At 43.4% G+C, this 25239-nt stretch overlaps 1 protein-coding gene across 5 annotated transcripts in view; it reads right to left on the bottom strand.

Annotated features, from left to right (window-relative positions):
* Positions 1–25239, bottom strand: part of cux1a (cut-like homeobox 1a) — a 117693-nt gene that overhangs the window by 67156 nt on the left and 25298 nt on the right. For all 5 annotated transcript variants that reach the window (XM_076274859.1, XM_076274860.1, XM_076274862.1 and 2 more), the window contains exon 2: positions 9918–10028. In XM_076274859.1, the coding sequence (XP_076130974.1) occupies positions 9918–10028 (111 nt within the window). The remainder of the gene's footprint in view (positions 1–9917; positions 10029–25239) is intronic.

Raw genomic sequence — 25239 nt, 5'->3', positions numbered from 1 at the left:
GGGAGAAAGAGAGAGAGGGAGGGAGGGACGGAGAGAGAGAGAGAGAGAGAGAGAGAGAGAGAGAGAGTGAGAGAGGAAGAGAGGCTTTAAAGGAGCTGAGGGTGGAGGGTGGGGCAGTCACAGTCTCAGTCAGTGCATTTGGTGAATACACACAGGGCTCCTGAAGAGCCTGTGACTGAGCGGATATAAAAGGCAGCGTGTGTAAGATGGGAGTGTGTGTAGAGACAGGACTAGAACATTATAGGGGTTTGAACACACACACACACACATACACACACAGCTCCTAACTTCTATTAGAGGATAAGTTTTGTAATTCAAAGTCCAGTAAAAAGTAAACACATTAGCATCACTCAGCACTTATACACGTACACACACTCTACTAAGTCATACATACACACACACACACACACACACACACACACACACACACACACACACACACACACACACACACACACACACACTCTAACGTCACTCGGCGCGTCCACGGATGGCTGCATTCACAGACAGTGACTCATCAGCGCAGTAATGAGAAACGGAGGAGGCTGGCAAGAGGGGCCTACTAACTCACCCTATGAACACACACACACACACACACACTGTACAAACACTGTAAAAACACCCCCATGCAGACATACAGTACACACACACAATCACGTTCTGTACAAAGAACCACAAATAAACACACACACACTCACACACATAAAATTCTATAAATGAGGAAATTATAAACGGTAGGGAAAAAAACACCCAACACAAACAAACAGCCCTGGTGACACATGTTTTTTCTTCTTCTTTTTTTTAAAATGAGGTAGTCAGTCCCTCAGACGGAAACATTACCTCATACACCTTTGATCTCAGGATCACATCGACCTTGTCCTGCCTGACCTCACATGATGAGGCTGTTTTATTTTAACAATGCAGCACAGGGCTGGGACAGAGATGACAGAGTGAGTACAACAATAAAGACTCATCACCATCATCACCGTCACCACCGTAATCACCGTCACCACCGTAATCACCGTCACCACCGTAATCACCGTCACCAACAGCAGCAGCCCACAAGCACAGGCTCCAGGGCCCAGCGCTCCTGCTCACACACCCTCACTAGAGTGAGACCGCGGCTGGCCGGGGTGACCCAAGGTGAGGCCAGGCTCACCCCCGCACCCCCCCCCCCCCCCTCACCACCACCCCTCACACTCCCAACCCCCTCAGCTCGGCCCAGCTCTGCTCAGCTACCAAAACACTCAGCTGGAAAGGTGTTCGAAAAACAAACACAACCAGTTATATAGAAACAGAGGGGAGAGAAAGAAAACAAACACAGGGCTTTCAAAACAACACAAACAAGCAGAAGAAGGCGAAATTAGAGAGAAAAAAAAATTTAAAAACAAAAACATACTTGACCCAGCCTCTCTTTTGCAGGTGGATGGCAAGGTGGGGGTGGGGTAGCGGGGTGTTAGGGGGGGTTGCCGAGCCGTCAGTGGAATATTCTGCTCAAGTCTGCCGCGCTTGTCCACAAGTACCATATTATCAATCATAATAATGGGCTTACTGTGTTGGGCCCCAGTGCTGATTCCATGACATGCATAAGTAAACAGGAGAGCAGTGGAGTCATGCCTCTCCTCTCTCTCCCCCTCTCTCTCTCTCTTCTCCTCTCCTTCCTCTCTCTCTCTTCTCCTTTTCTCCTCTTTCTCTGTCTCTCTCTCTCTCTCTCTCCCTCCTCTCCACGGAACTAAAAATACCAGCGCTGCCCGCCAACAGCCCAGAGCTGGCACGGTGCGGATGGCAGGCAGATGGTAGAGCGCTCGCAGGGGCAGGGGAGCGAGGGGTGGGCATCACTCAACGGCAGGCCAGCCACTACAGTCAGTCACACACACACGCACGCACACGCACACATGCACATACACACACACAAAGCAAACACACACATGCGCACACACACACAAAGCAAACACATACATGCATGCACACGTGCATGCAAACACATACGCGCACGCACGCACACACACACACACACACACACACACACACACACACACACACACACACACACACACACACACAAACAAATACAGAAGCTTGCATGCCACACACAAACAGACATGTGAACAGGGAGGCCCACATATGCATGCAGGCAGGCATGCAATCACCGATACACGCAAGCATACGACACCCACATTGACACACTGCTACATGCACATACACAAATACAATCCCACACAAAAAAATGGTTCATGCTCTACTACACAGTCACAGTCACACACACACATACTGTACACACACACACACACACACACACACACACACACACACACACACACACACACACACACACACAGTGATTCATACTGGCTAAATAACAGCTTCTATTGTCCCTGAAAAGCTGGAAGGGACTGAAGACACAGAAAAGTGAAGTGCATAAAAGTGTGTGTGTGAGTGTGTGTGAGAGTGTGTGTGTGTGTGTGTGACAGAGAAAAAGAGAAAGAGAGACAGTGTGACTGTGTATGTGAGAGCTATGTGGAGTATTATGTACAGTACATAGGTCTGTAACCCAGTACACTACATGCATGTGGGGGGTTGAACACAGAACATTTCAGACAGGCTTCTGGTCAGACACCTAACACTGAGGATGGCAGAGACAGTTTCCAGTGATGGGGTGGGAGGCGAAGGGATTTGCCACAGTGATGAAAAGTGCAGGAAAGACAAGCCCACTGTTGACTAAGTGTAAGTAGATCTTGTATAAACAGAACCCAATGACAGAGTATACAGGCCAATGTGTTTGTTCGTGTTTTGTATGCATCTGTGTGTGTGTGTGCACCTATGTGAATGGGATTACAAAGAGAGAACAAAAACTAGCATTTTGTGGGTGAAAACGAGACTCTGTGTATACAGCACTGACTGTGTGTGTGGTACAGTATGTGTGTGTGTGTGCTGCTTGGGATGTGCTTCCTCTTGTTGTGGATCGACGCAAGACAGCCAGCCTTCCAGAAGAAATTCGATCCCAAACACCCCACCCCCTCCATCACCCATCCAGCCCACCCAAGGAGACAGACACGCACACATGTGCGTAAACACACACACATACACACACACACACACACGCACAAAGGAATTATTCAAAAACACAACTTAACACAGGATCAGACACCCACATCAAACCCCAACTGAGCGCCCAGCGCCTCTGCCTACCTTTCATGAGGCACAGCGAGTGAGATAATCACCTTTACTGTGTCCCGTGCCAGAAACAACCCCCCCCCCACCCCTCCCCTTACATGCAGTCCTGTTTGTCTGGAAACAATGCAAACCTCTATACGACACATCTGCCAAGGTGGTCTGTATATGCCACACAAGGCTAGGCAAGAGACGCTCCATATTACAGCTGTCTGTGTATGGGGCAGAAATATCAGCTTTTCGGGAGGAAGGGGTGCAGGGGGGAATTTTTGGGAGGGGGCTGGGGGGGGGGGGTAATGTGTGTGTGTATGTGTGTGTATGGCCGAGAAAGAGAAAATTATGTGTGTGTGTGTGTGTGTGTGTGTGTGTGTGTGTGTGTGTGTGTCTGTGTATGTGTATATGAGCTAGAAAAAGAGAATGTGTGTGTGTGTGTGTGTGTGTGTGTGTGTGTGTGTGTGTGTGTGTGATTGTGTGTGTGATTGTGTGCGTGTGTGTATATGAGCTAGAAAAAGGGAATGTGTGTGTGTGTGTGATTGTGTGTGTGTGTGTGTGTGCAGGCTGGGGCAGAGGGCAGGAGGTCGAGGGGGTGACAGATCCGCTGTCAGCAGTGCTCTGGCCTGGCCGGGAAGATGGATGGTCCGGCTGCTCGGCCTGCTGGGATAGATGATCGTCTGGATTCCAGGAGGAGTCCTCCGCCTCAACACCACCTCCCCTCCCCACCCGTCCTCCAACCCAATACCCCCGTACCCCCATCAGGGGGGCCCCCAGGCCCCGCACCCCAACCCTCAGTGGAGTCCAGCCCTGGACACCTAACACCACCCCCTCCCCCAGCCACTCAATCCCTCTCCCAGCCCACACCAAAACCCCTCTGCACACAAAGGCCACCAATGGGATCGGTTACCCCTTTATCAATTACCAACGTGCTTAACCGCCATCGTCAATCAAATACTACTTTGGACTACGCCACATCTAATACAGAGAACCATTATATCAAATAACACAAGCTATTTTAAACTGTGAAAGGACAGCATTTAGCGTCTATGTTTGGGAGTGCTATGATAGTATCTGGAAATGAAGATTGATTTTCCAGTTTGTTCTGTTTGGACTACATCATCTACTAAAAAGAAAAGCTATATCAAATAGCACTAACTATTCTACATTGTTATAGAACAGCATTTAGCCACTACATATGGGAATGCTACGATCGTTTTTGGAAATGAAGACTGATTTGCAAGTCTCTTCAGTTTGGACTCAATAACATATCAGAAAAAGAAAAGCTATATCAAATAACAAACTATTCTACACTGTGAAAGGATAGCGTTTAGCATCTACGTTTGGGAGCGCTGTGATAGCTTTTGGAAATCAGGACTGATTTTTGAGCTTCTTCAATTTGGCTGGTGGTCTACCGAATCAGAGCCCTCGGAGGGTTCCGACTTCCCCCGCCGTGTGTGTGCCAGAGTGAGTGTGCGGCCAGGAAAGGAGAGACGGGCTCAGGCAGGCAGGCCACGCAGGAGCACCCGGCCGTTACCCAGGCCCCATCGCTTCAGCTGCAGCCTCATCAATCCTACTGCACAGCGCCAGATGGGCCTCAGCCTCGCAGCAAATAAACAAAACATCATCGTCAACAACAACAACAACGCATATGCAAACCCCTAAAATAGAAGTGTTCAACTGAAGACCAGAGACATTTTTTGGTTACTTCTTTTGCTCTTCTGTGTTGGGGTCGGAAAGGGTGTCGGTAGTGGATGGAGATTTTTTGAAGGCTTGAGACTTGAATGAGGGATGACCATGATCCCAGGATGACCAGACAATGACCCAGGTTTGCCTTGGGAATGACCTCAGTCTGGGCAGGGCTTGACCCCCGCCTGGCCTAAGAATGACTTGAGGTTAACCCTTTGTTTGCTTTGGAGCGCGACAAGCAGCCCTAATGGCTATTCAGAGAAGGCTCACTCAAAGCGGTCAGCTGGGACAATAAATCCCAATAGAATTCATTGCAGGCAATTCACACACACACACACCTCCCCCCCCCCAAAAAAAACACACACACACACACACACACACACAAATGAACCCACAGATTTTTATAAATATATGCACACCCTCCCCACCAAAAATACTCAAACCAACATATAAATACACACAAGAGACTCACAGATGCTTACTGTACAAAGACACTCTCTCCCTCAAACACAAACACACACACACGCACACTTACACATGCTGTCATCCATCCATACATGTCCACTCCCGTCATGCCCTGCCCTTTGGCTGGAGCTTCTGAATGACATAACATTACCTCACTGCCATCCAGAGCCAGCAGTACCATCCACGACCTGACACCACTAGTACCACACACACACACACACACACACACACACACACACACAAGCCTTCCCGGTTCACAATAAACATGGCAGCATTGTGGTTTCTGCAAGCTGTGTGTGTGTGTGTGTGTGTGTGTGTGTGTGTGTGTGTGCATGTATGTGTGAGCATGTATTTGTGTGAGTGAAAAAGCACGAGAGCGAGGAGACAGAGACGGAGAGAGAGAGAGAGAGAGAGAGATGGAGGAGAGGGAGGAGGGAAGTAGTTCAGTGTTACCTGCTTGTACCCAGCCTCACCCTCCCCCACCAACCTCAAGCGCCACCCCCACCCCGCAATTGTGTTCTGAATGCCTTCACAAACAAAAGGCTGTTTCACAGAGCTGGCAACCCTCTTGCACCCCTCTCTCCCTCTCTCTCCCTCTCTCTCTCTCCCTCTCTCTCTCTCTCTCTCTCTCTCTCTCTCCTTCTCTCTCTGGTAAATATCCTCTTGTCGTGTTAGAAACAGGGGGTTATAATTAACTGTGTGAGACGCCAGTCGGGTAAGGTTGGCACAGTGCCAGCGGATCAGCCCTAATTACAGTATTCATTCTGTCAGGACTTCTCCTCGCTGCCCCGCCAACCAACCCACACACACATACACACACACAAACACACACAAACACGCACACACACACTACATACACACACTTTATTCACAGCCAGACGACGACTAACTTGTCTTTAGCTCGCAGCCTAAATAAATGCTTCGTAGGATAGAAAAGCTCACACTTTACAGCAAAACACAAACACTCGAGCGCCGTATATTTAGCTTCTAAAAGAACCTGGCGCATTCGTTTGGGTAACACGAATACTCCCTGCTCTCAACACTTCACTTCTCTTTTGCTTGATAAGGGAACATAAAATAAGCATGGATAAAAAAAAAACAGATAAATAAAAATACATAAATAACTAAATAAATCAATCGCTCACTCCAGGCCTCCTGGAAAACAGTTCCCCTGAATAGGCCTCATTGTCATTCAAAACGGCCACTCGACGCACTTTAAAATGACGTGGAACAAAGAACTCATTTTTTACAGGTTTGTAAACACCCACTTTAATATGCAGCGGTTTCTGACCACTATGAAATATCTTGGAGAGCAGTTCAAAGGGCAGCTCCGCCCGGGGCGGCAGGGGTATTTACGTGCGCTCGCTGGCACCTACGGGCAGTTAGCTGAAAAGTGCGAGGCTATCAATGGTTCTTCTAATCCGTACAGGCATACACACTCACACACACACACACACACACACAAACACATTCCACTTGGACAGAGGAGGAGGAGTAAAGAGAGGGAGGGAGGGAGGGAGAGAGAGAGAGAGAGAGTTTTGAGGAGCAGAAGGGTCTCCTCAGAGAACGACCCGGACTGAATGGCGCTGAATGGCGAAGGTTCGGCAAACACTTCAGGGACTGATTATCAAACTAAGACCTCATTCACACACACACACACACACACACACACACACACACACACACACGCACACACACACGCACACACACGCACACACACGCACACACACGCACACACACACACACACACACACACACGATACTGCTGTGGAAACAGCAGCTGTTGTTGCACTGATGGCTACAGTCAAGTTAAGAGGGGCCAGGGAGCCTGAGGGACTGGAAAGAAGTTAGCTAAGCAGGGGGGCAAACCACTCTATAGTTAAACAGCTTTTTTTTTGTTACAACATTACAGCTCAGGTCTGAGAATATTCACATGAAAAACAAACACCATTTGAATGTCTGAAGTTCTAGCGCTGTGTCTTTTGCTAGCGTAGCAGGGAACAGAAAAGAAAAGAAGCAGAAAAAGACAGCTGAGATCTAGCTGAGATCTATGCGTTCCAGTTGAAGAGGTTGAGTCACTGCAAGAGGCTATGTTTTTACAGATCAACACATCCTTATAAGTCCATGACTACTCCCTGTAGAAATCAGTTTGCTATCATTTTCATTTCGATGAAGAAGTAAATACAAAAATCAACGGTACCACAAACTTATGTCATGTTTACGGCCATGTTTAAATGTAAATAGCAGCTCATTGACAGACAACATTGTCCGATATTCTACAGAGTTCTCACCACCTTTAAAGTTCAAACACTTAACCCCCCCTGGCTTATGGAACGGCAAGCTTAATGTCTAAATATAGCAAATTATTTTAACCAGTAATCAGATTCAAGAAACATGTAAGCTATTGCACAAGCCCCTCAGAGACATTCTGTTCCACACACACTCACAACAGTTTTATTCTTTATCATGGGCATGATATTAGAGTGTAGAAACAAGGAACATGTGATACACTATCAGTTACCTTAAGCTGAACAAAAGTAGACCAATCTGTGAGGTCAGACCTCCGATAGATAATGAACAATCAGCATTGATTAAAAAACACACAGCAACCAATCCTGAACTAGAAAAAACAAACAGTCTCACAACACCAATCTGTAAAACAGTTCTCCACAAAGAGATATAGTGGCAGTTCAGCCAACATACTGTAAGTGCGACGACTACCCCACCACCACCACCACCACCACCACCCTACCCTGGTCACCCCCTCCGCTCCCTCCCCCCGCACAGTAATTAAGGTAACTTTCCAGCGTGGCAGCAGCATCAAGGGATGAGGTTTCCCCCCCTGTCCCCTGGCGGAAGGAGCCCTTGATGTTTTGTACCTTGGGTACCGGGCCCGAGTCAGGAGTATCATTTTTCTCCCGCTCACAGAGCGCTGAGGAGTGGGGCCTCTCAGCCAAAACCCCCAGCACGATTCATTTAGTAACGGCTTATTAAGCGCAGACATAAATTGCAGGCCTGGACGTTTTAAATGGAAAAGAAGCCTGATTTATTGGAGTGCCGGAGACAAAACAGGTTTCTATTTTCCATTTATTCATCAACACTCTATGGGAGGGGTAGCTCACGAGGAATTCGCATAGACAAAAAGAGGGATCAGGGAGAGGGAAAAAAAGGGAGAGAGGGGGGGGAAGAGGGAGAGGTAGAGAGAAAAGAGGAAGAGTGAGAGAGAGGAGTGAGAAAGGGAGGAGAAGACAGCACTAGATAGCACTAGTAGGGCAACACTTAGTTTTCACCCTCCATAAACTGTAGATAAATGTATTCAAAAAACACATATTCAGACTGGAAAAGATCCTGTGTAAAAAAGTTGCAAAAGAGACTAGTTTTGTGCACGTCATTGGCCAGATGGAATTAACTCAGGCCCAAGATCCTGCATTGGCTGCTGAAGAAAACTTCTATTCAATGCAACATGACAGTGAACTTGAAATGAAGACAAAAAAAAAAGATCCTTTCAATCTAGTCGCTGATCTGACCAGCACAGCCGCTTGGGCCCGTCAGACGCGTATCATCAGATATGGTAATACGACCAAATCGGATCCGCTGCGCTGTGTTTGGGTAAACAGAAAAGGTGTCCTGGCTTTAACGGCTCTGTGCGCATCGGCAGGCTTCCGCTCGCGCGGAGCCTGACCTCCAAGACAGACGTGATCCGGTCGGCACTGGCCGAAGCAGACACAGCCAGTCATGCAGGAAGAACATTCCCTAAAAGGACAGAGCGTTCGGACAGGACAGCAGGCTGCCGCTGGACTTCCTTGGACCCCCCCGATCTCTTTTGCCCTCGTCCATAAAATCAGCTCGGAGACAATCATTGACTAAATTGGGCAGAAATAATAGAGAGGGGAACTCCATGGCTAGGAGAAAGGAGGGGGGGGGGGTGGTGGTTTGGTGCAGGTTGATGACCTCGTGGAAAGAAATGGCCCAGTCCAAAATGACACCTCAAGGAACCAGCTGTTGAGTTGAACCACCCACCCACACACACACACACACACACACACACACACACACACACACACACACACACACATACATACTCGTGCACACATACACGCAAACACACACACCAAAAAATGCAGACAACCCATGTCTAATGGAAAAGGAGGGGGGGGGGGGGCAGGGGAGAGAGAAAAAAAAGAAACGAGCTGTCTTGTAAACGAACAACCGCCTACATTTATTAACGGCGAGGCTCAAACTTAATTTATTAAAAATGGCAGCGACTGCGGAATGAGATCACAGAAATGCAGGCTCCCTTCAAGAGACACGACACCATCTCCCGCCCCCCCCTCCCCACCCCCCCTGTGCTCCCCAACCGTACCCACGTGGCCCAAAGCATTTCCTCTCACAGTGACAGGGTTCAAGCTATCCTCCGACTGCACTTTTTTTCCTCTTCTACTCCCTCCCTCTGCAACTCCCTCCCGTCATCTCCTATCCTCCCCCTCTCGTCTCCTCTCCTCCTCCTCCCCCCCCCCCCATCCTACTCCTCCTTCTCCTCCTCACGGCTCCAGGCCCCTGGGTCTGCCCTGGCCCGTGGAAATGGGAGGGAGGCTTCTCACCTCTGGAGTGTTTTTCTTGAACTCTCGGCTCTGGTCGATGAGCTTTTTCCTGGACTGCTCGCTCTCATCCTGTCGGTTGGCCAGCGCTGCGGCGGTGGCATCCAGTTCTTTCTGCAATCGGACAGACAGGCAGAGACAGAGAGAGAGAGAAAGAGAGAGAGAGTGAGAGAGAGAGAGAGAAAGAGAGAGAGAGAGAGTGAGAGAGAGAGAGAGAGAGAAAGAGAGACAGAGACAGAGAGAGGGAGAGGGAGGGATGGAGGGAGAGAGAGAGGTATTAGAAAACAGTAGCTGACTTCTCCATCTAGATCTGAGCAAACAAGAGCCTACACAGCAATGAAAAAGAAAACCACTTACAAACTCACTTGCCCGATGGTGCAGTACACACACACACACACACACACACACACACACACGAAAATAAGATTTCCACTCAGAAACGACAGCGCATAAACCAACATAGGAAAGTTACCCAATACGGGCCACACACACTATTGTTGCCACGCCATTTGTCACAAACTTTCCATATTACTTCACACTGGTTAAATACTACAAAGGATTAAGGACATTTAGTTCATTATGCAAACCGACCTGAACAGTGTGGCTGCAACTTCAACATTTTTGTCTGATTTATTCAGGAGTTCCATATATAATTCATCTTTTCTATCACGCCATTATCTTGACACCGAGAGGGCTGGGACTGTGTCACAGTAAAATAATCTAGTGCACTTGCCCCACACTACACAGCCCAGCTCTGTTTTTTTACCAAGATATATCCCTTCTGGTGAGAAACAAAGAGATAAAATACAGCAAGAGAGTATGGACAAATAAATAATTATAACAAAGACATATTTCAGAGCAAAATATTCCACATTTAGACTTAAGTATGGAAACAGTCATAAAACGGGGAGACAAATCAGCATTGCACTGACAAAGACATCATGCTGCCATTTTCAGACTCACGCTAGCTAGCCAAAGCTCCCGCTCAGAGAGAACACCAAGAGAGCAAGTAGGCCGTGACTGGCCCACATCCAGCCCGAATCAGGCACTCTCTGAGGAGGCGTGGTGTTCCTAACGGCTGACCGCAAACTTAGGGGGAGATAAAAGAGCTCTTCAATACCATACCCACAACAGAAGGCATTTAGTAAACATGTTCACAGCCAAAATGGCTTTCTGAAAATGAGGATCTTAATATGAAACACTGCTGGTCTTGTGAGGGAGAGATGAAGAGAGAGAGAGAGAGAGAGAGAGAGAGAGAGGGAGAGAGAGAGAGAGAGAGAGAGAAAGAGAGAGAGAGAGAGAGAGAAAGAGAGAGAGAGAGAGAGAGAGGCTTCAACTGTGCTCCACTGTAAAACTACAGACGGCTGGTTAGGCATTCTCAAAGCTGAAGTGACAGCAGCTGAAACACACTCGAGTTCCGTTACCGGGCACCAATACAGACTAGAGACGGTCCAGGGCAGTCTCTGCCTTAACATGGAGGGGGAAAAGCCTCAACCTGCTTTTCCTCCAAACTACATGAGACTGTGTGTGTGTGTGTGTGTGTGTGTGTGTGTGTGTGTGTGTGTGTGTGTGTGTGTGTGTGTGAGTGTGTGTTGACATCTGGGAACCAGATGCAAAGAACAAATCAAGTTAATTAGGTTGGAGCTCAGCCTGCCAGACTCCCCAAACCTCTAGCTCAGTAAGTGTGGGTCCGGAGAGTGAACCGCCACCACAGGCCTGTCCAGCTTTCATCTCTCCGTCTCTTTCTGTCTGCCTCGTTCTCTTTCCCTCCATCTCTCTCTCTGTCCCTCTCTCTCTCCCTCTCCCTCTCTTTCTCCCCCTCTTTCTATATGTCTCTGTGTCCACCTTTCTCGTTCTTCGTCTCCCGCTCACTCTTTATACCTCCGTGTCTCCCTCTCTATACCTCTATCGTGCCGTCTCTCTCTCTTCCTGTCTCCAGCCCCCTCTGATTACTGCTCTTCCTCACATCCCTCAGCCACAGCGAGCTGGGCCGTCCTCCCCTCCAATCCCAACACGTCTCTCGGAGCGAATGCTCAAACACACACACACAACAAACACACACACACACACGCACACACACACAACAAACACACACACACACACACACACACACACACATATATACACACACGCACACACACATACAACACACATGCACACACACAGACACACCACGAGAGAGAGAGAGAGAGAGAGAGAGAGAGAGAGAGAGAGAGAGAGAGAGAGAGAGAGAGAGAGAGAGAGAGAGAGAGAGAGAGAGAGAGAGAGTGAGGTTTGGATAACTCATATTCTGTTGCAGATACACACACACACACACACAACACACACACACCACACACACACACACACACACACACACACACACACACACATCCCAGAGAGCCAGAGAGGGCATAAAAAAGAAGTGGCACTTGCCAGGTTATGATTCAGCAGTGAACAAAAGCAAGTGAGGCAGAGAGAAAGAATAGAGTAGAGAGAGAGAGAGAGAGAGAGAGAGAGAGAGAGAGAGAGAGAGAGACAGAAGGGAGGATCTCTGCCAGTCTACACTGCTGGGTAAATGTTTTAAACACAAACACACACACACACACACAAACACACACACACACACTTCAGGCCTGCCAGAAACCAGCCACGCATATCTGATAATGGCATTCCTGCATTTGGCATAATGTTTGGTGATAATTATATGAAAATGGTTTCTTATTTGCCTGATTACTGTTTACCACGGAGGGCCACAGCTGAAATAAGCATCTACTGTGTCGTCCTTGTCAGTGCCTCATCTAGATATGGTCTCATTGCCAAATGCAAACTAATGAGCCATATTTGGTGAACAATCCTGGACAGATTTCTTATTCTACAGCTCACAATCTGTCAAGATTATGTGGTCGATTGAACCGTCTTAGTTGAATCGTAGTTGGCTCATTCCATTCCCATTTAGCTCCAAGAGGACGCCAGTGTAGCTAAGTTGTATTTCATAATGTTCAATGAGAGCTCTATTATTGTCAATCAATGTATAGGTCATTGACAGATATTTACACATATACAAATTATTCTTTCCAATTGATTAGATTAGATTATGACTAAGTATCTTAATTATCTAAATATCTTACTTGCAAATGCACGTCCAACCTACCCAATAGAGCCACTGTCTGGACCCACGTCCAGAGTTCACCATGACTGCTGACACAGACCTCAGCCTTCGTCCCACCTCCCACCATGACGGGGCTGCTCTCTCTCTCTCACACACACACACACACACACAAACAAAAACACGAAAACACACACACACACCACTCACACAAACACACACACACACACACACACACACACACACACACACACCCCAAGCCCCTCACAAGTTAACACTCTTGACACTGATTAGCAGATGCTGCTGTTATAAGCCCATTAAAGCCTGTGATTTGGCTAATCACCTCTTTGATTAGCCAAGGGAGGCTTGTGAATCCTGAACGACTGAAACTCGAGGAAGCCCTGCTGTCTGCACACGCATCGACTGGGGGATGAACGACTGGATCAAAAGATTTCAGATTCAACCCCACCACCCTTCCACCATGCCACCCCCGGCCCCCTGCCAACATCTCACCTCTGCCCTCTTCTAATTTTCCATTCCCACTCAATCACTTCATCCCAGTAAACAGACGACTTCACGCAGGCAGTTGCTCAATAGCAGACGAACGGCTCGAAAGCTTTCCCTCTAACACGGTTGGCCGTTTGTGTTGATAGCGAGGGTTTATCATTATTGGTGATTTTCCTTGTTCCTCAGTCCACTATGTTGTTTACGATTGAGTATCTCGGCATCTCAGTATTTATGTAAAAACCCTCATCTTCTATTCCCCTCCTCTTCAAACTCTTCAATTGCATTAACATAAAGGTAGAATATTTCTCTATTCTAAAGTATGTACAAACTGTAAATTTTCTTGATAAAAGTAACTTGAACTATTTTTGTTTTATTTCTTTTTTTTTTTCTGGCAAAAAAATCAGTTGAAAGTTACAAACACCCATGTATATAAGTATACAGTAGATTATTCTTATACCACCATGGTATAAGTCTACTTGGGTGAGGCAGTATTTACAAAGTTATTATTGGTAAACTCCCAGATTATCTCTGTTGACACTTTTAATGGTGTACATATCTGATTATGGGATATCACTGAATGAATAGCCTACTTGGTGTACACCACACTGTATCTTCACAGTCTGTGAGTAAATGACTGCTTTGAGGGCTCTATGGAACAGAAATGTTCATTCGCACACCTTGGAATTTGTTATTCTTCTCACACCTAAACCTAACCTTACACTATTGTACATTAAAACCTGAGTAATCATTTTTATTGCACAGCATGTGTCAGCATGCTTGTGGACTGTTTTGACTGAAGTTCCCATGATAGCAAATTCACCTGCACAAATAAGACAAAAAGAATATCTGCACCATGGAAAAAAAGAGGGACAACCAACATCTTAATAGAAAAAGGAAGTCAGGCTTATTTATAGAGAACCACTCCCCAAACGGACGGCCTTATCACCATTAATTCATCAAGAAAATGGACTAGCTCATCTCCTCTGTCTGGCGTTTGGGTTAAGAACATTAACAGTGACCATGTGACGAGTATCCAGACAGGTACCCCCAGGGCACAGAGCCACAGTGTCCAAAAACACTCACAAGCCGTTCCTCCTCCACTGCCTATTTCAGTTACAGATGGACTAATCAGACGGTTCGGCCCATCACACACCCAAGAGCACGTGAATACAATATAACAATTTACCCCTGTGCCTTTCCCACAGTGCCACGGTCTGTCCCCATCAACTGCAACACACCCTGGTCTGTACCTCTCTCCACACACACCAAACCAAACACACACACACACACACACACACACTTTAGTCAGTACGAGAAACAGAGAAAGAAGGAGAGTGAGAGAGGGAGTCATTTGGATGAAGGAGCAAATTGTTCTCCATAATGGCTTTATAATTTTCCTAATGGAAGAATTCTGCTGGCTCAGTCCACGGCGCTTGTCTTAGTTAATTTCTTCAGTAGTAAACGCTGATGGAACAGATTACGGCGCTCCCTTGAGAGAGGGCCGTGCCAGATGCTATCAGCTGCATATGTAGAGCGGGGAGGGAGGGCGGCAGGAGAGCGAGGGGGGGTGGGTAGGGTGTGTGTGTGTGTGTGTGTGTGTGTGTGTGTGTGTGTGTGTGTGTGTGTGTGAGTGAGAGGGGGGGGGGGGGTACTGAGGGAGCTGTTTCTCCACGCCTGCCTTAACAGATCTGTCTGCATCTCTAGCTGCCACTAGAGGAAAAAAGAAGAAGAAGAAGAAGAAGAAGAAGAAGAAGAAGAAGAAGAAGAAGAAGAAGAAGAAGAAGAAGAAGAAGAAGAAGAAGAAGAAGAAGAAGAAGAAGAAGAAGAAGAAGAAGAAGAAGAAGAAGAAGAAGAAGAAGAAGAAGAAGAAGAAGAAGAAGAAGAAGAAGAAGAAGAAGAAGAAGAAGAAGAAGAAGAAGAAGAAGAAGAAGAAGAAGAAGAAGAAGAAGAAGAAAGCACCTGAACGTCCCCCCACAGGTTCAGCTTGAGGGGGGAGAGGACAGGGAGGCGACTGAGCAGGAGGGCAAAGCACAAATATTTTTGCAGACTGTCGTGGCCTTTATTGAAATATATCCTTTAGTTTATATATCTTTTATGTAGTATCTTTATTCTGTGTAATATCATTGTTTTGTGAAACTGAATTCTGTAGTATGTTCAGTGTGGGAAAGGAAGACTGGTTTAAGTGAAAGAGCAGGCCTGGTAGAAAATGGCATAGATAAGGTTTGGTGACAGGAAATGTATACAAAACCTAAAGAATGTATGAATGACAGGATGAGAGGGCAAAGGTGAAGTACCATACGTTACTTGGTTAGTTATCTGTAAACAAAGTGGGTGCTGTCTAGGATGACTTGAAGGGGTATAAAGGCTGGATAACAGCCAGAGGATGTTAGCTCACTTTGCTCACTGCTCACTGCTTACTTTGCTTTCACTTAATTGCTTCACCAATGCTCCGGAGTGCATTAAAGCCATCATCTGCAGTATACATCCATGGTGTGCGGACTTCTTTTGAGTTGTATTATTTAATGTGGATTTGACACCACATAATTGGCGAGAACCAGCCAGGAGTTGGAAAGGACAATATTTAAGTATCATCTCAGGGTCCGGGGTTTGGTCAGGGGAGAAGCTGATGCGCAACTTAAAATAAGGTGAGCAACTTTGCTTAATAGCAGCTAGTCTCCTCTGATCGATCAGGCTGTACACTGAGTTATGAATACTTGTCTAAAACGTCCTCCAGTCAAAGAATCTTGCTAAGACAAAGACCAAGGGATTAATACTGCAGATTATGGTAAGCATTTGTGTGTACACTAATGTAAACAAAAGTTCTGCATGTGGAGAACTAGGCAAATTCCTGCATGTGGAGGAATACTATAGCCATATCAAAGAAGTTTTGCATGAGGAAAACTTAAAGTTCTGCATGAGGAGAACTGACTCAATTCCTGCATGAGAAGGAATGAGAGAGATAAAAGTAACAGTTTTGCATGTGAAAAACTGAAAGGTCTGCATGTGAAGACCAGGTCTGCATGTGAAGACCTCATTTCCTGCATGTGGAGGAAATAATATACTAACAAGTTGAGTACAGCTGATATCTGCTATCAGGTCTGAATAAGTTGAAGTTGAAACACTCCAAGAGTGAGTGGACATGTTGTGTAAAAGTTGTGAATGTAAAGCTAAAAGAGAATACAAAGAAGTGTTGAATGGAAGTATAATAGATTTTTAGTATATGTTGCTGGTAGAATTAGAAGTCCATGGCAGAGCATTGGTAAAATACGTCATATATTTGTATAACTTGTGATTAAGGAGAAGAGGCTGTGTGTGTGTGTGTGTGTGATACCAGGCAGAGGAGCTGCTGGTTGAAATAGGAAAAGGTGGGGGCTTGTGTAAACAGAGCAAATGCTGGGGACAAAGGATGTAGGTCTGAGATGGTTAAAGAATGTTGAACTGGGAAATATTGGAAAATATTTCACTTTGAAAGATGTTTGGGGAATGTTTAATACTGCAAAGTGTTGGGTTGAATGTTTTGGTCTTCCATGATCAAGATATTAGAAATGGTTGATAATGAGAATGTGGTAGTGGGAAAATGGTTTTGAAAGGTTGGTAACGCCAGAGCAGAATGGTTCTGAATTGTAGTGGGCAGTTGTCCGCAGAAGTGGAGTGCTGCTTGCTGAGAATATAATATTGCCATAATAGATGGTCAAGGCAAAAGAAGAATAGTTTCATTGCTTGACACTGGGGCTGTCATAGTCACTTTGACCTTTTAAAAATTGAATTTGCAATAATGAGAGATACAGATACAGTTCTGCTAGTTTTTGATTTTCTTTAAAAAAATTCTATAGTTCTATGTTAAAAGATTTTCATGATACTGGATAAAGGCAAATTATATTAGTGTTTACATACTTTAGTCATATAGCTTATGTGCATAAATAATTCACTAATGTAGTAGTCAAATAATGTATAGTGTATTGGCTGGTTAAGCTAGTCTCTTTAGGTTTCTGTTTTGTTTAAAAGGTCATTTCATGTTAGCATTGTTTATAATAAGATTATTGTAACAAGTTAAAGAGAGTTTGTGGGAAAAATCACATCTGTGCTATGCTGTAGATAAGTAGGCCTAGCATGGTTAAATATGGAGTTTTAAGATCGATCCAGGATTTGGGGTGAACGCTGATGGTGGTTCCAGGTGTTGGAAAAGTGTTGTTGTGTCCAGTGTTGATTAAAAGACTAAGATATATTATGTATAAGAAGAAGTAATATGTTGGCAATTGATAGGCTATATTAGTGGTAGACTAATGATATATATTAGCTTATCAGTAGGTGGTAGGTTCAACTGTTAAATTAGCATTGTTAAGGATATGATAATCATGATAGTAGTATTAACAATAGGTCTAATTAAATAGCTTAGCTATTAGCATGACTAGGCTAGGTTAGCATAGTATTATTAGGCTCAGATAGCTGTTGGCATTATTAGGCTAAAGCTGGGTCAGCAACTGGCATTACTACACTGGATAGCAGTATTGAAGTTAATTTGGTTCATGGTAACATTGTTGAAGCTTAGGTATGCTACCCATACATCAGAAGACTTTAGATAGATTTTAGAAAGATTTTGTGATGGATTATAGTTCATGGAGCACCACAGTGTTATTGGGGGAAAATAATTGAATTTAAGACTCCTTTGGATAATGTTTTAGACATATATAGGAACTCAATAAGGTTTATCAATAACTCATATTACAGTTATATGTTTGGTGTATCGTGGTATGTGTGTTATGAGTAACATCCTACCTTGTGGTGTTATGGGTGATAATATACAATAAGATCAGGTATTGTTTCCATGTACATTTACAGTTAGGTGACTGTTTAGCTCTGAAGAGGTGGTTTGGGCAAGGTCATTTGGTTATAGAGCTGTCTCGCTATGTGGAAAATGTTTATGGCTATAGGCTATGGTTATAGCCTTCCCACATAGTCCTGTTTTTGTTAAGAGTTGGAAAAGGGGTTTTGTATTGTTCACATCACGGGTTGCATTAGCCAAGATCAACTGACATATGATAATAATCAAAAAATGGTTAATATTTGAAATAAGGTGACACTGAAAAAGACTGACTCTGACTGACTTAAAACGTTTTGGATTACTACTTTATATTTAACAATCTAGATGATGGGGACATTGATGGTTTCAGAAGATCTCTGGGGATATTTAGTTTCTACCTGTCAAATGGTTTGAAGAATCATATGGTATAAGGCAGCAATTGTTGTTAGCACTGGGGGGTTATTTGATGGAAAGTGGTGCTAAGCTGTTTGGCCCTATAGAGTATAATTTGTTATTTGTATAGCTATATTATAATTTAGATAATACTGTTATAATTAAGTGGTTATAGGGTTATATGGGGTGTTAGTTAATTTGCTGTTGGGGGTTTCATGGGGGCTCAGTACAGAGGGAACTGAGTAGTGACTCCCTTAGTAAAAATGAGTTTGTGAAATGTACTGTGGGTCTATTTATTTCTAACAAAGAATATGCATAGCTTAAACTTTTTGTGTAAAAATCATAGAAATGGGAAATTGATTTATACTTGGCATACATAAAGAGTTTTGAGTATATCTAGCTTACACTTATACTTAGATTTATACTTAGAGATTGTATATGTAGTATAGTATATTTATACTGAAGGAAAGGTTTAAGGATACTTATTTACCTATAGCTAGAGGTTGGATAGATAGATGGATGCTTTATTGATCGCCAAGGGGAAATTCAAGAATGAATGTTGAATGTTGAGAGGAGGTATGATAAGGTATGATAAGGTTAATTTCATAAAATGCATTTAGTAAATGTTAATATTACACTTTTGATAAAGTTACAGTGCTAAAGGATATACAAATACATGGAGACAACTGGGGAATTATACTTCAATGGCTTAATTGATAAATTAACTGGAAGTATGTTTTGGTAGTGAGGAATGGCATAATATATTAGACCATTCACTGTGGAATGCAGCATATGGACAGTAAGAGCCTCAAAGGTATAGAATTATATAAGATAATTACTCTAGTAATGTTTAGAGAAACTGGGTAAGCTGACTAATGGTAAAGGGAATGCCATGGTCAACCAAGTAAGTATGGACATTTGATAGTCACCTATAAGGTAATAAGTAGTGTTACAGAAACCCCAGGCTAAAGTAAAATGACTTAGTGTAGAGTGTAATTCCCCATTCTGATAGTTAAAGAGACCAAAAGGGTTCAGTTAATAAACAGTACAATGAAAAAGTGTTGCAGAAAAGTGGTTGAGAGAATGAGGAAATATACAGATTTATGGCTTATACAAGAATTAATGGATTTAGCACTGTTACTAAGATCAGGGATTACATAAAATTGACAATAGTAGAGCTATAAGAAGAATAGGTCAGTCACAGTGGAAATAGTAGGAAAAAGAGGTATTTAAAATGCTCAAAAACATCTTGACATCTTGATAGATTAATACAATAGGACCTAAGAGGCAGAAGTAAGGAGATGACTTGGGAGTGAGTGACCATAAATGAAGGAATAATAATAGATGCAGATGTTATAGGAAGATATAAGGGATAAAATGTACAGTTAATGGTAAATTACAAAAGGGCAAGGTAGATGATAGATAGAGAGTAATCTAGTAAATACTACAATCTGCCTGCAGCATGAGTTCCTCATCCCCTCCAGCTAAACAGTAAATGTAATGTGGCCTCTTATATCTAAGGGGGGAAAGGCTCATTACCAGCCGTGTGAGGACATGCTGATGTGCAGGGGTTAATCCAAGTACTCCCTGTCCTGACTGAGTTCGGAGCAAGTTCAGCACAACAGTGCTGAGCATGGACAAACTGAAAAGAGATAAGGACTCTGAGGCCTTTGTTAAGGCAACAGTGGCAAGCTGGAGAGCAAAGAGGGAACTTGGAAGTGCAATGGAAGCGCTTGCAGCATCAAAAAGACAATACAGGCACCTACAGTAGGGTGGACTAAGGCTTCAAGTCTGGGAAAACCAGTAGCAGCACCATCCTCAACACTATGGCAGTAGGAGCAACCATCACAGGTGTTCCAAAACCTGTCAGTCTACTGGCCTATGGATACCTATTATAGTGGGCACAGTCAAGCCCATGGCAGCCACAATCTCCATGTCAGTGGGGGTGGAGACTCAGACAAGATGGGAATAACTAAGGCAGAGTGAGAGGCAATTACAGAGGAGGCATCATGTGAGAATGGACATCTGAAGCAAGACAATCATCAGTTTGTTTTGACTGTCAAAAAAGTGGACAAAAGAAACAGGACAGGGAGAGGGAGGAGACACCCAGGCACTGAAGGATGAGCCCAACGAGCATGCCTTCCTCTTCCCTTGTGAGATAGTATAGTTTTAAGGAGGCCTAGATAATTCTACAGGAGAAGGTGGGATACCAATCCTATCAAAGGGAGTTGATGAGGACACCATGCTGAGGGACTATCTTATGGTTAAGCCCACCTGATACCCAATGATGCCCAGACTAGGTAGAGAGAAGGTAGTTAAGACATCTCAGGGTAAGTAGGTAAATACTTTGTTAAGCAAATTTAAAGTATGATTTACTCTTATTCTTACCTTTATTATATTTTGATTGTTATTTTGAATAGAAGTGATTACTGTTTAATTAATTGTAAATGCAAATGTTTTAATCAAATTAAGTCACAAAGTGATAACACTGCTATTTTTAATGTCAAATGACACTCCATTAATTTTTCAGGATAGGGGGTGGTGTAAGTAGGTAAGACTAACTTGATTATGTCATAGGGACTGTTACATATTAAAATATTACCTCTAGATCATGGGAGTTCCCTAGTGGTCACTCACACTCAACAAGTCTAAGGAATAGAATGATTTAGCTTTAAATGGGAAAATAAAGTCTGTAGAAATATTGAAATGATGTAATATCTGCTTTACATGTAACTAATGTGAAGCCAAAAGATCTTACGTACTATACTATGACATTTGATAAAGAAAGCAATAGATAAAATAAAGAAAGCAGAGAAATAGGATTGATAGGATAGAAAATAGAACTAGGATTTACTAATAGTTTAGATAGCCTAGATAAAGTATAGGGTTAGAAGAGGTAAGCGTAGTTTTTGAAGAATAAAACATTATAAAAGTCTATGACATGCAGAGAAATTTGAAGTAAGGTATGTTGAAGAAATTATGAGATTACTGCATGTCCTAGAACAGCTAATTAATATAGCTTACATAATAACCAGTCTTAAAGTGGTATTCCAAATTGACAATAAGTAAAATAACATTTCTTATAGGGAAATTTGTTTAGTCTTTATGTAAAAAGAGAATAGATGGAATTAGGATCATCATAAGTCATTGTCAGAAGATTAAAATGTTTTATTATTTCAGAAATAGAAAAGCTGGTGGAAAGATGTTGGTCTTCATGGAAGGAATGAAGGTCCACCAACTCTATTCTGTTAATCACAGTAACAAAGGGGGGCGAACCCCTGGTATAATGTTAAATTGTATGATTTGTTACATTTGTTACCTTGGGTTAAAGATTTTTATAATTTTCACTGTCATTATTTGATTAATGTTTTATTTGAACGTCCCTTTGGGAGAAAAGAGTCTGCTAAGTCCCATAAACTGTAACTCTAATGGTTAGTGGCATTTATATGATACTAACCAGATACTTTCCCAACAGATACTTGATATGGTGCTTTCCTTTGCGCATATTTGGATCTATGCGCAAGGGGGGAGTAGGAAAGAGGAATATTTTTATTGGAGGAGTTTCATAGTTACAGGAAGTTATTGATGATAGTCTAAAAAAAATGTCATGTGTATAGTCATAATATCAGGAAAAGTGATAGTGTTGTCTAAACCATTAAGACACATACCGGTCCCAGAAGGATCATGGAAACACTTAGTGATTGATTACATTGATATGATAAAAATAAAAAACCTTGGAAGTGGTTTGTAGGGGTTTTCAGATAATAAGGGCAAATGACATGTTAAAAGGGAGAATTGGTAAAATATATGCCTCAACAGATTTAAACTGGTTTGATGCCATACGCATCAATGCAAATAAGGTCACAACAAAACCAGAGTAATTACTTTTTGCATTAAAGATAAAAGCTATGAGGTCCATCAGAGGCCCACCTTTGGATCAGCTCCGAGGACAAATTAGAAATGATATGGAATAATTGTCATTAATTCACAGAACAATTTATAAGCAGGAAAAAGGACTTTCGAAAGGACCTACAGGAAAAGAGTCAATAACCTACAGTATACTGCCTGGGGATAGAAATGATCATGGCAGTGGTAGGTATAGTGTTTTTGGCATGTATGCTCCTGTTCCCCTGTTGATTATAGACTTCCAGGCAAGGAATTCAGTGAGGAAGGGGGGACATTGTCCCAGCAACATCTGCCCTGATAACAAACAGGGAATGTACAGAAAACTGCAGAGATCCCAGTCCATGACATACCACCAAACCACCAGGAAATTAGCCATTCAACTGTTTTTCACAAACTGTGAGGCCACAAAGAAGAGTCAGGTAACACAGAGATTATTGACTGACAAAATCTTATAAACCACCAGGAATCTGGAATATTGGTGAATCTTCCAATATGAAAGAAGTCTGTTATGTGCTTGGAGCACTAAGGGTAGATATGCACCACTGGATGATGTTGGATCAGATATTAGCCAAAGAAAGTGGAGTGTGTGTCAACATAGGAGTATATTGCAGTATGTTTATTCCCATAACATAGCTATGACAAAACTAATAATGATAGAAAGATAGTTAAGGGGGCATTAGGAGGATTAGAAATATGGCTAGCACAAATAGGAATAGTTGTAGGAATAGGTTTGCTTGTATTTGTGCTTGTTTTCTCTTTGTTTCTTCCTTGTTTGAGATCCATAGTGCTTAAAACAGTGGCTGGGAGAAATGGATCACAAATGCCACTACTGTTGATGAATGAAGCCAATGGCAACCCAAGTGGAAGGAGATGCTAGTGCCAGGACAGATGACAAGGAAATGGAAACATGACAGTGATGCCAGTGAGGCCAGAACTGATGCTCCTCATAGAGGATTGGAGAAAGGAGGAACATTGGGATACAGTATGCTGGTTGGAAGCAAATCCAGCTCTTTCATTGATGAAGTGGGATGGGGTGTGGACTCCACTCCATCCAACAGCCAAGCCACCAATGTTCTCAGAGCATATGAGATGGAGTACGGAACTAAGAAAATGGCTTTTGTTTTTGTGAATTGCAACATTCGTAACATACTTCACACTTGAAGCGCAGCATCCAACATTTGCTAATACATCTGCGATTGCATTTACACTCTGCCATCTCCGAGGAACAATGGACTAAAAATTGTGTGTAATGAGAATTAATTATTAATAGTTTGGTGTTACTTTGTTTTCACAGAAGAGGGTCATTATAGCATGTAACCTATCTTCATGTAGAAGCTTAGAATATTATAGGGCTAGCCCTATCTGAAAACACCCATCAGGAATTCTTATGTGATCTGTTTGCTCATTTGATGACTTTATGGGGATGGAAAAGCATATGTGTAGTTGAAGGAAAGTTTCTCCTCTTGCTTGTTGTAAACAAGTGTTGCTGTAATAACAGGACAGTAGAAGAGTTTCCCTTATGAAGGTTTTTTTCCTCTAAAAAACAACGAAAAAAAGAGGTTTTCCCTTAAGGGTTTTCGCTTCCACCGAGAGGATTTGAAACTTGCCATTCTATTTGATAATAACACTACACTATTGGATTTGATTTAAGTGAGGGTTGGTTCAAGGGTGTAATAACAGTACTAATATAAGAGTTTGATGTTTATCAGTGGTATTGGGGACAATTGCTTAATCTTATAGTTGCTGCTGTGGTAACTGGTTTGCCTAGTTGACTGTTTGTAGTGTGACTCAGCTTAGCAGCTGTATTTTCTTGATAGTAGGGGAGGTGTTAAAATAGTGATAAATGTTTGATCTTGCTGCATAAGTGAGCACTTCATGCTCAAAGGGGGGAATGTCGTGGCCTTTATTGAAATATATCCTTTAGTTTATATATCTTTTATGTAGTATCTTTATTCTGTGTAATATCATTGTTTTGTGAAACTGAATTCTGTAGTATGTTCAGTGTGGGAAAGGAAGACTGGTTTAAGTGAAAGAGCAGGCCTGGTAGAAAATGGCATAGATAAGGTTTGGTGACAGGAAATGTATACAAAACCTAAAGAATGTATGAATGACAGGATGAGAGGGCAAAGGTGAAGTACCATACGTTACTTGGTTAGTTATCTGTAAACAAAGTGGGTGCTGTCTAGGATGACTTGAAGGGGTATAAAGGCTGGATAACAGCCAGAGGATGTTAGCTCACTTTGCTCACTGCTCACTGCTTACTTTGCTTTCACTTAATTGCTTCACCAATGCTCCGGAGTGCATTAAAGCCATCATCTGCAGTATACATCCATGGTGTGCGGACTTCTTTTGAGTTGTATTATTTAATGTGGATTTGACACCACAAGACTCACAGAGGTGTAAATTATTTACAGAATAGGAGCTACATCACGGACATGATTCAATTTTGGAACAGGGCGGAGAAGGAGAAAAGTCTCCAAGACACTAAGGTCTCATTGTTCCAGAGCGATGACTGCCTGGTGTCCTGCTGGTCCATTGCACCTCTTAAGTGATAATGTCAATCAAACAAATCAACACTGAGCATATACTCAAGTTGAAATGAGTTGGCAAATCATTTTTCATTTTTTTTT

Source organism: Alosa pseudoharengus, unplaced genomic scaffold (genome assembly GCF_046254945.1).
Source record: "Alosa pseudoharengus isolate Yale_2024_CS ecotype anadromous, Long Island Sound unplaced genomic scaffold, YU_APseudo_1.1 YU_APseudo_1.1_scf_8, whole genome shotgun sequence".
NCBI classification, from domain to species: domain Eukaryota; kingdom Metazoa; phylum Chordata; class Actinopteri; order Clupeiformes; family Clupeidae; genus Alosa; species Alosa pseudoharengus.
This window is presented reverse-complemented; position numbering and strand designations above follow the sequence as displayed.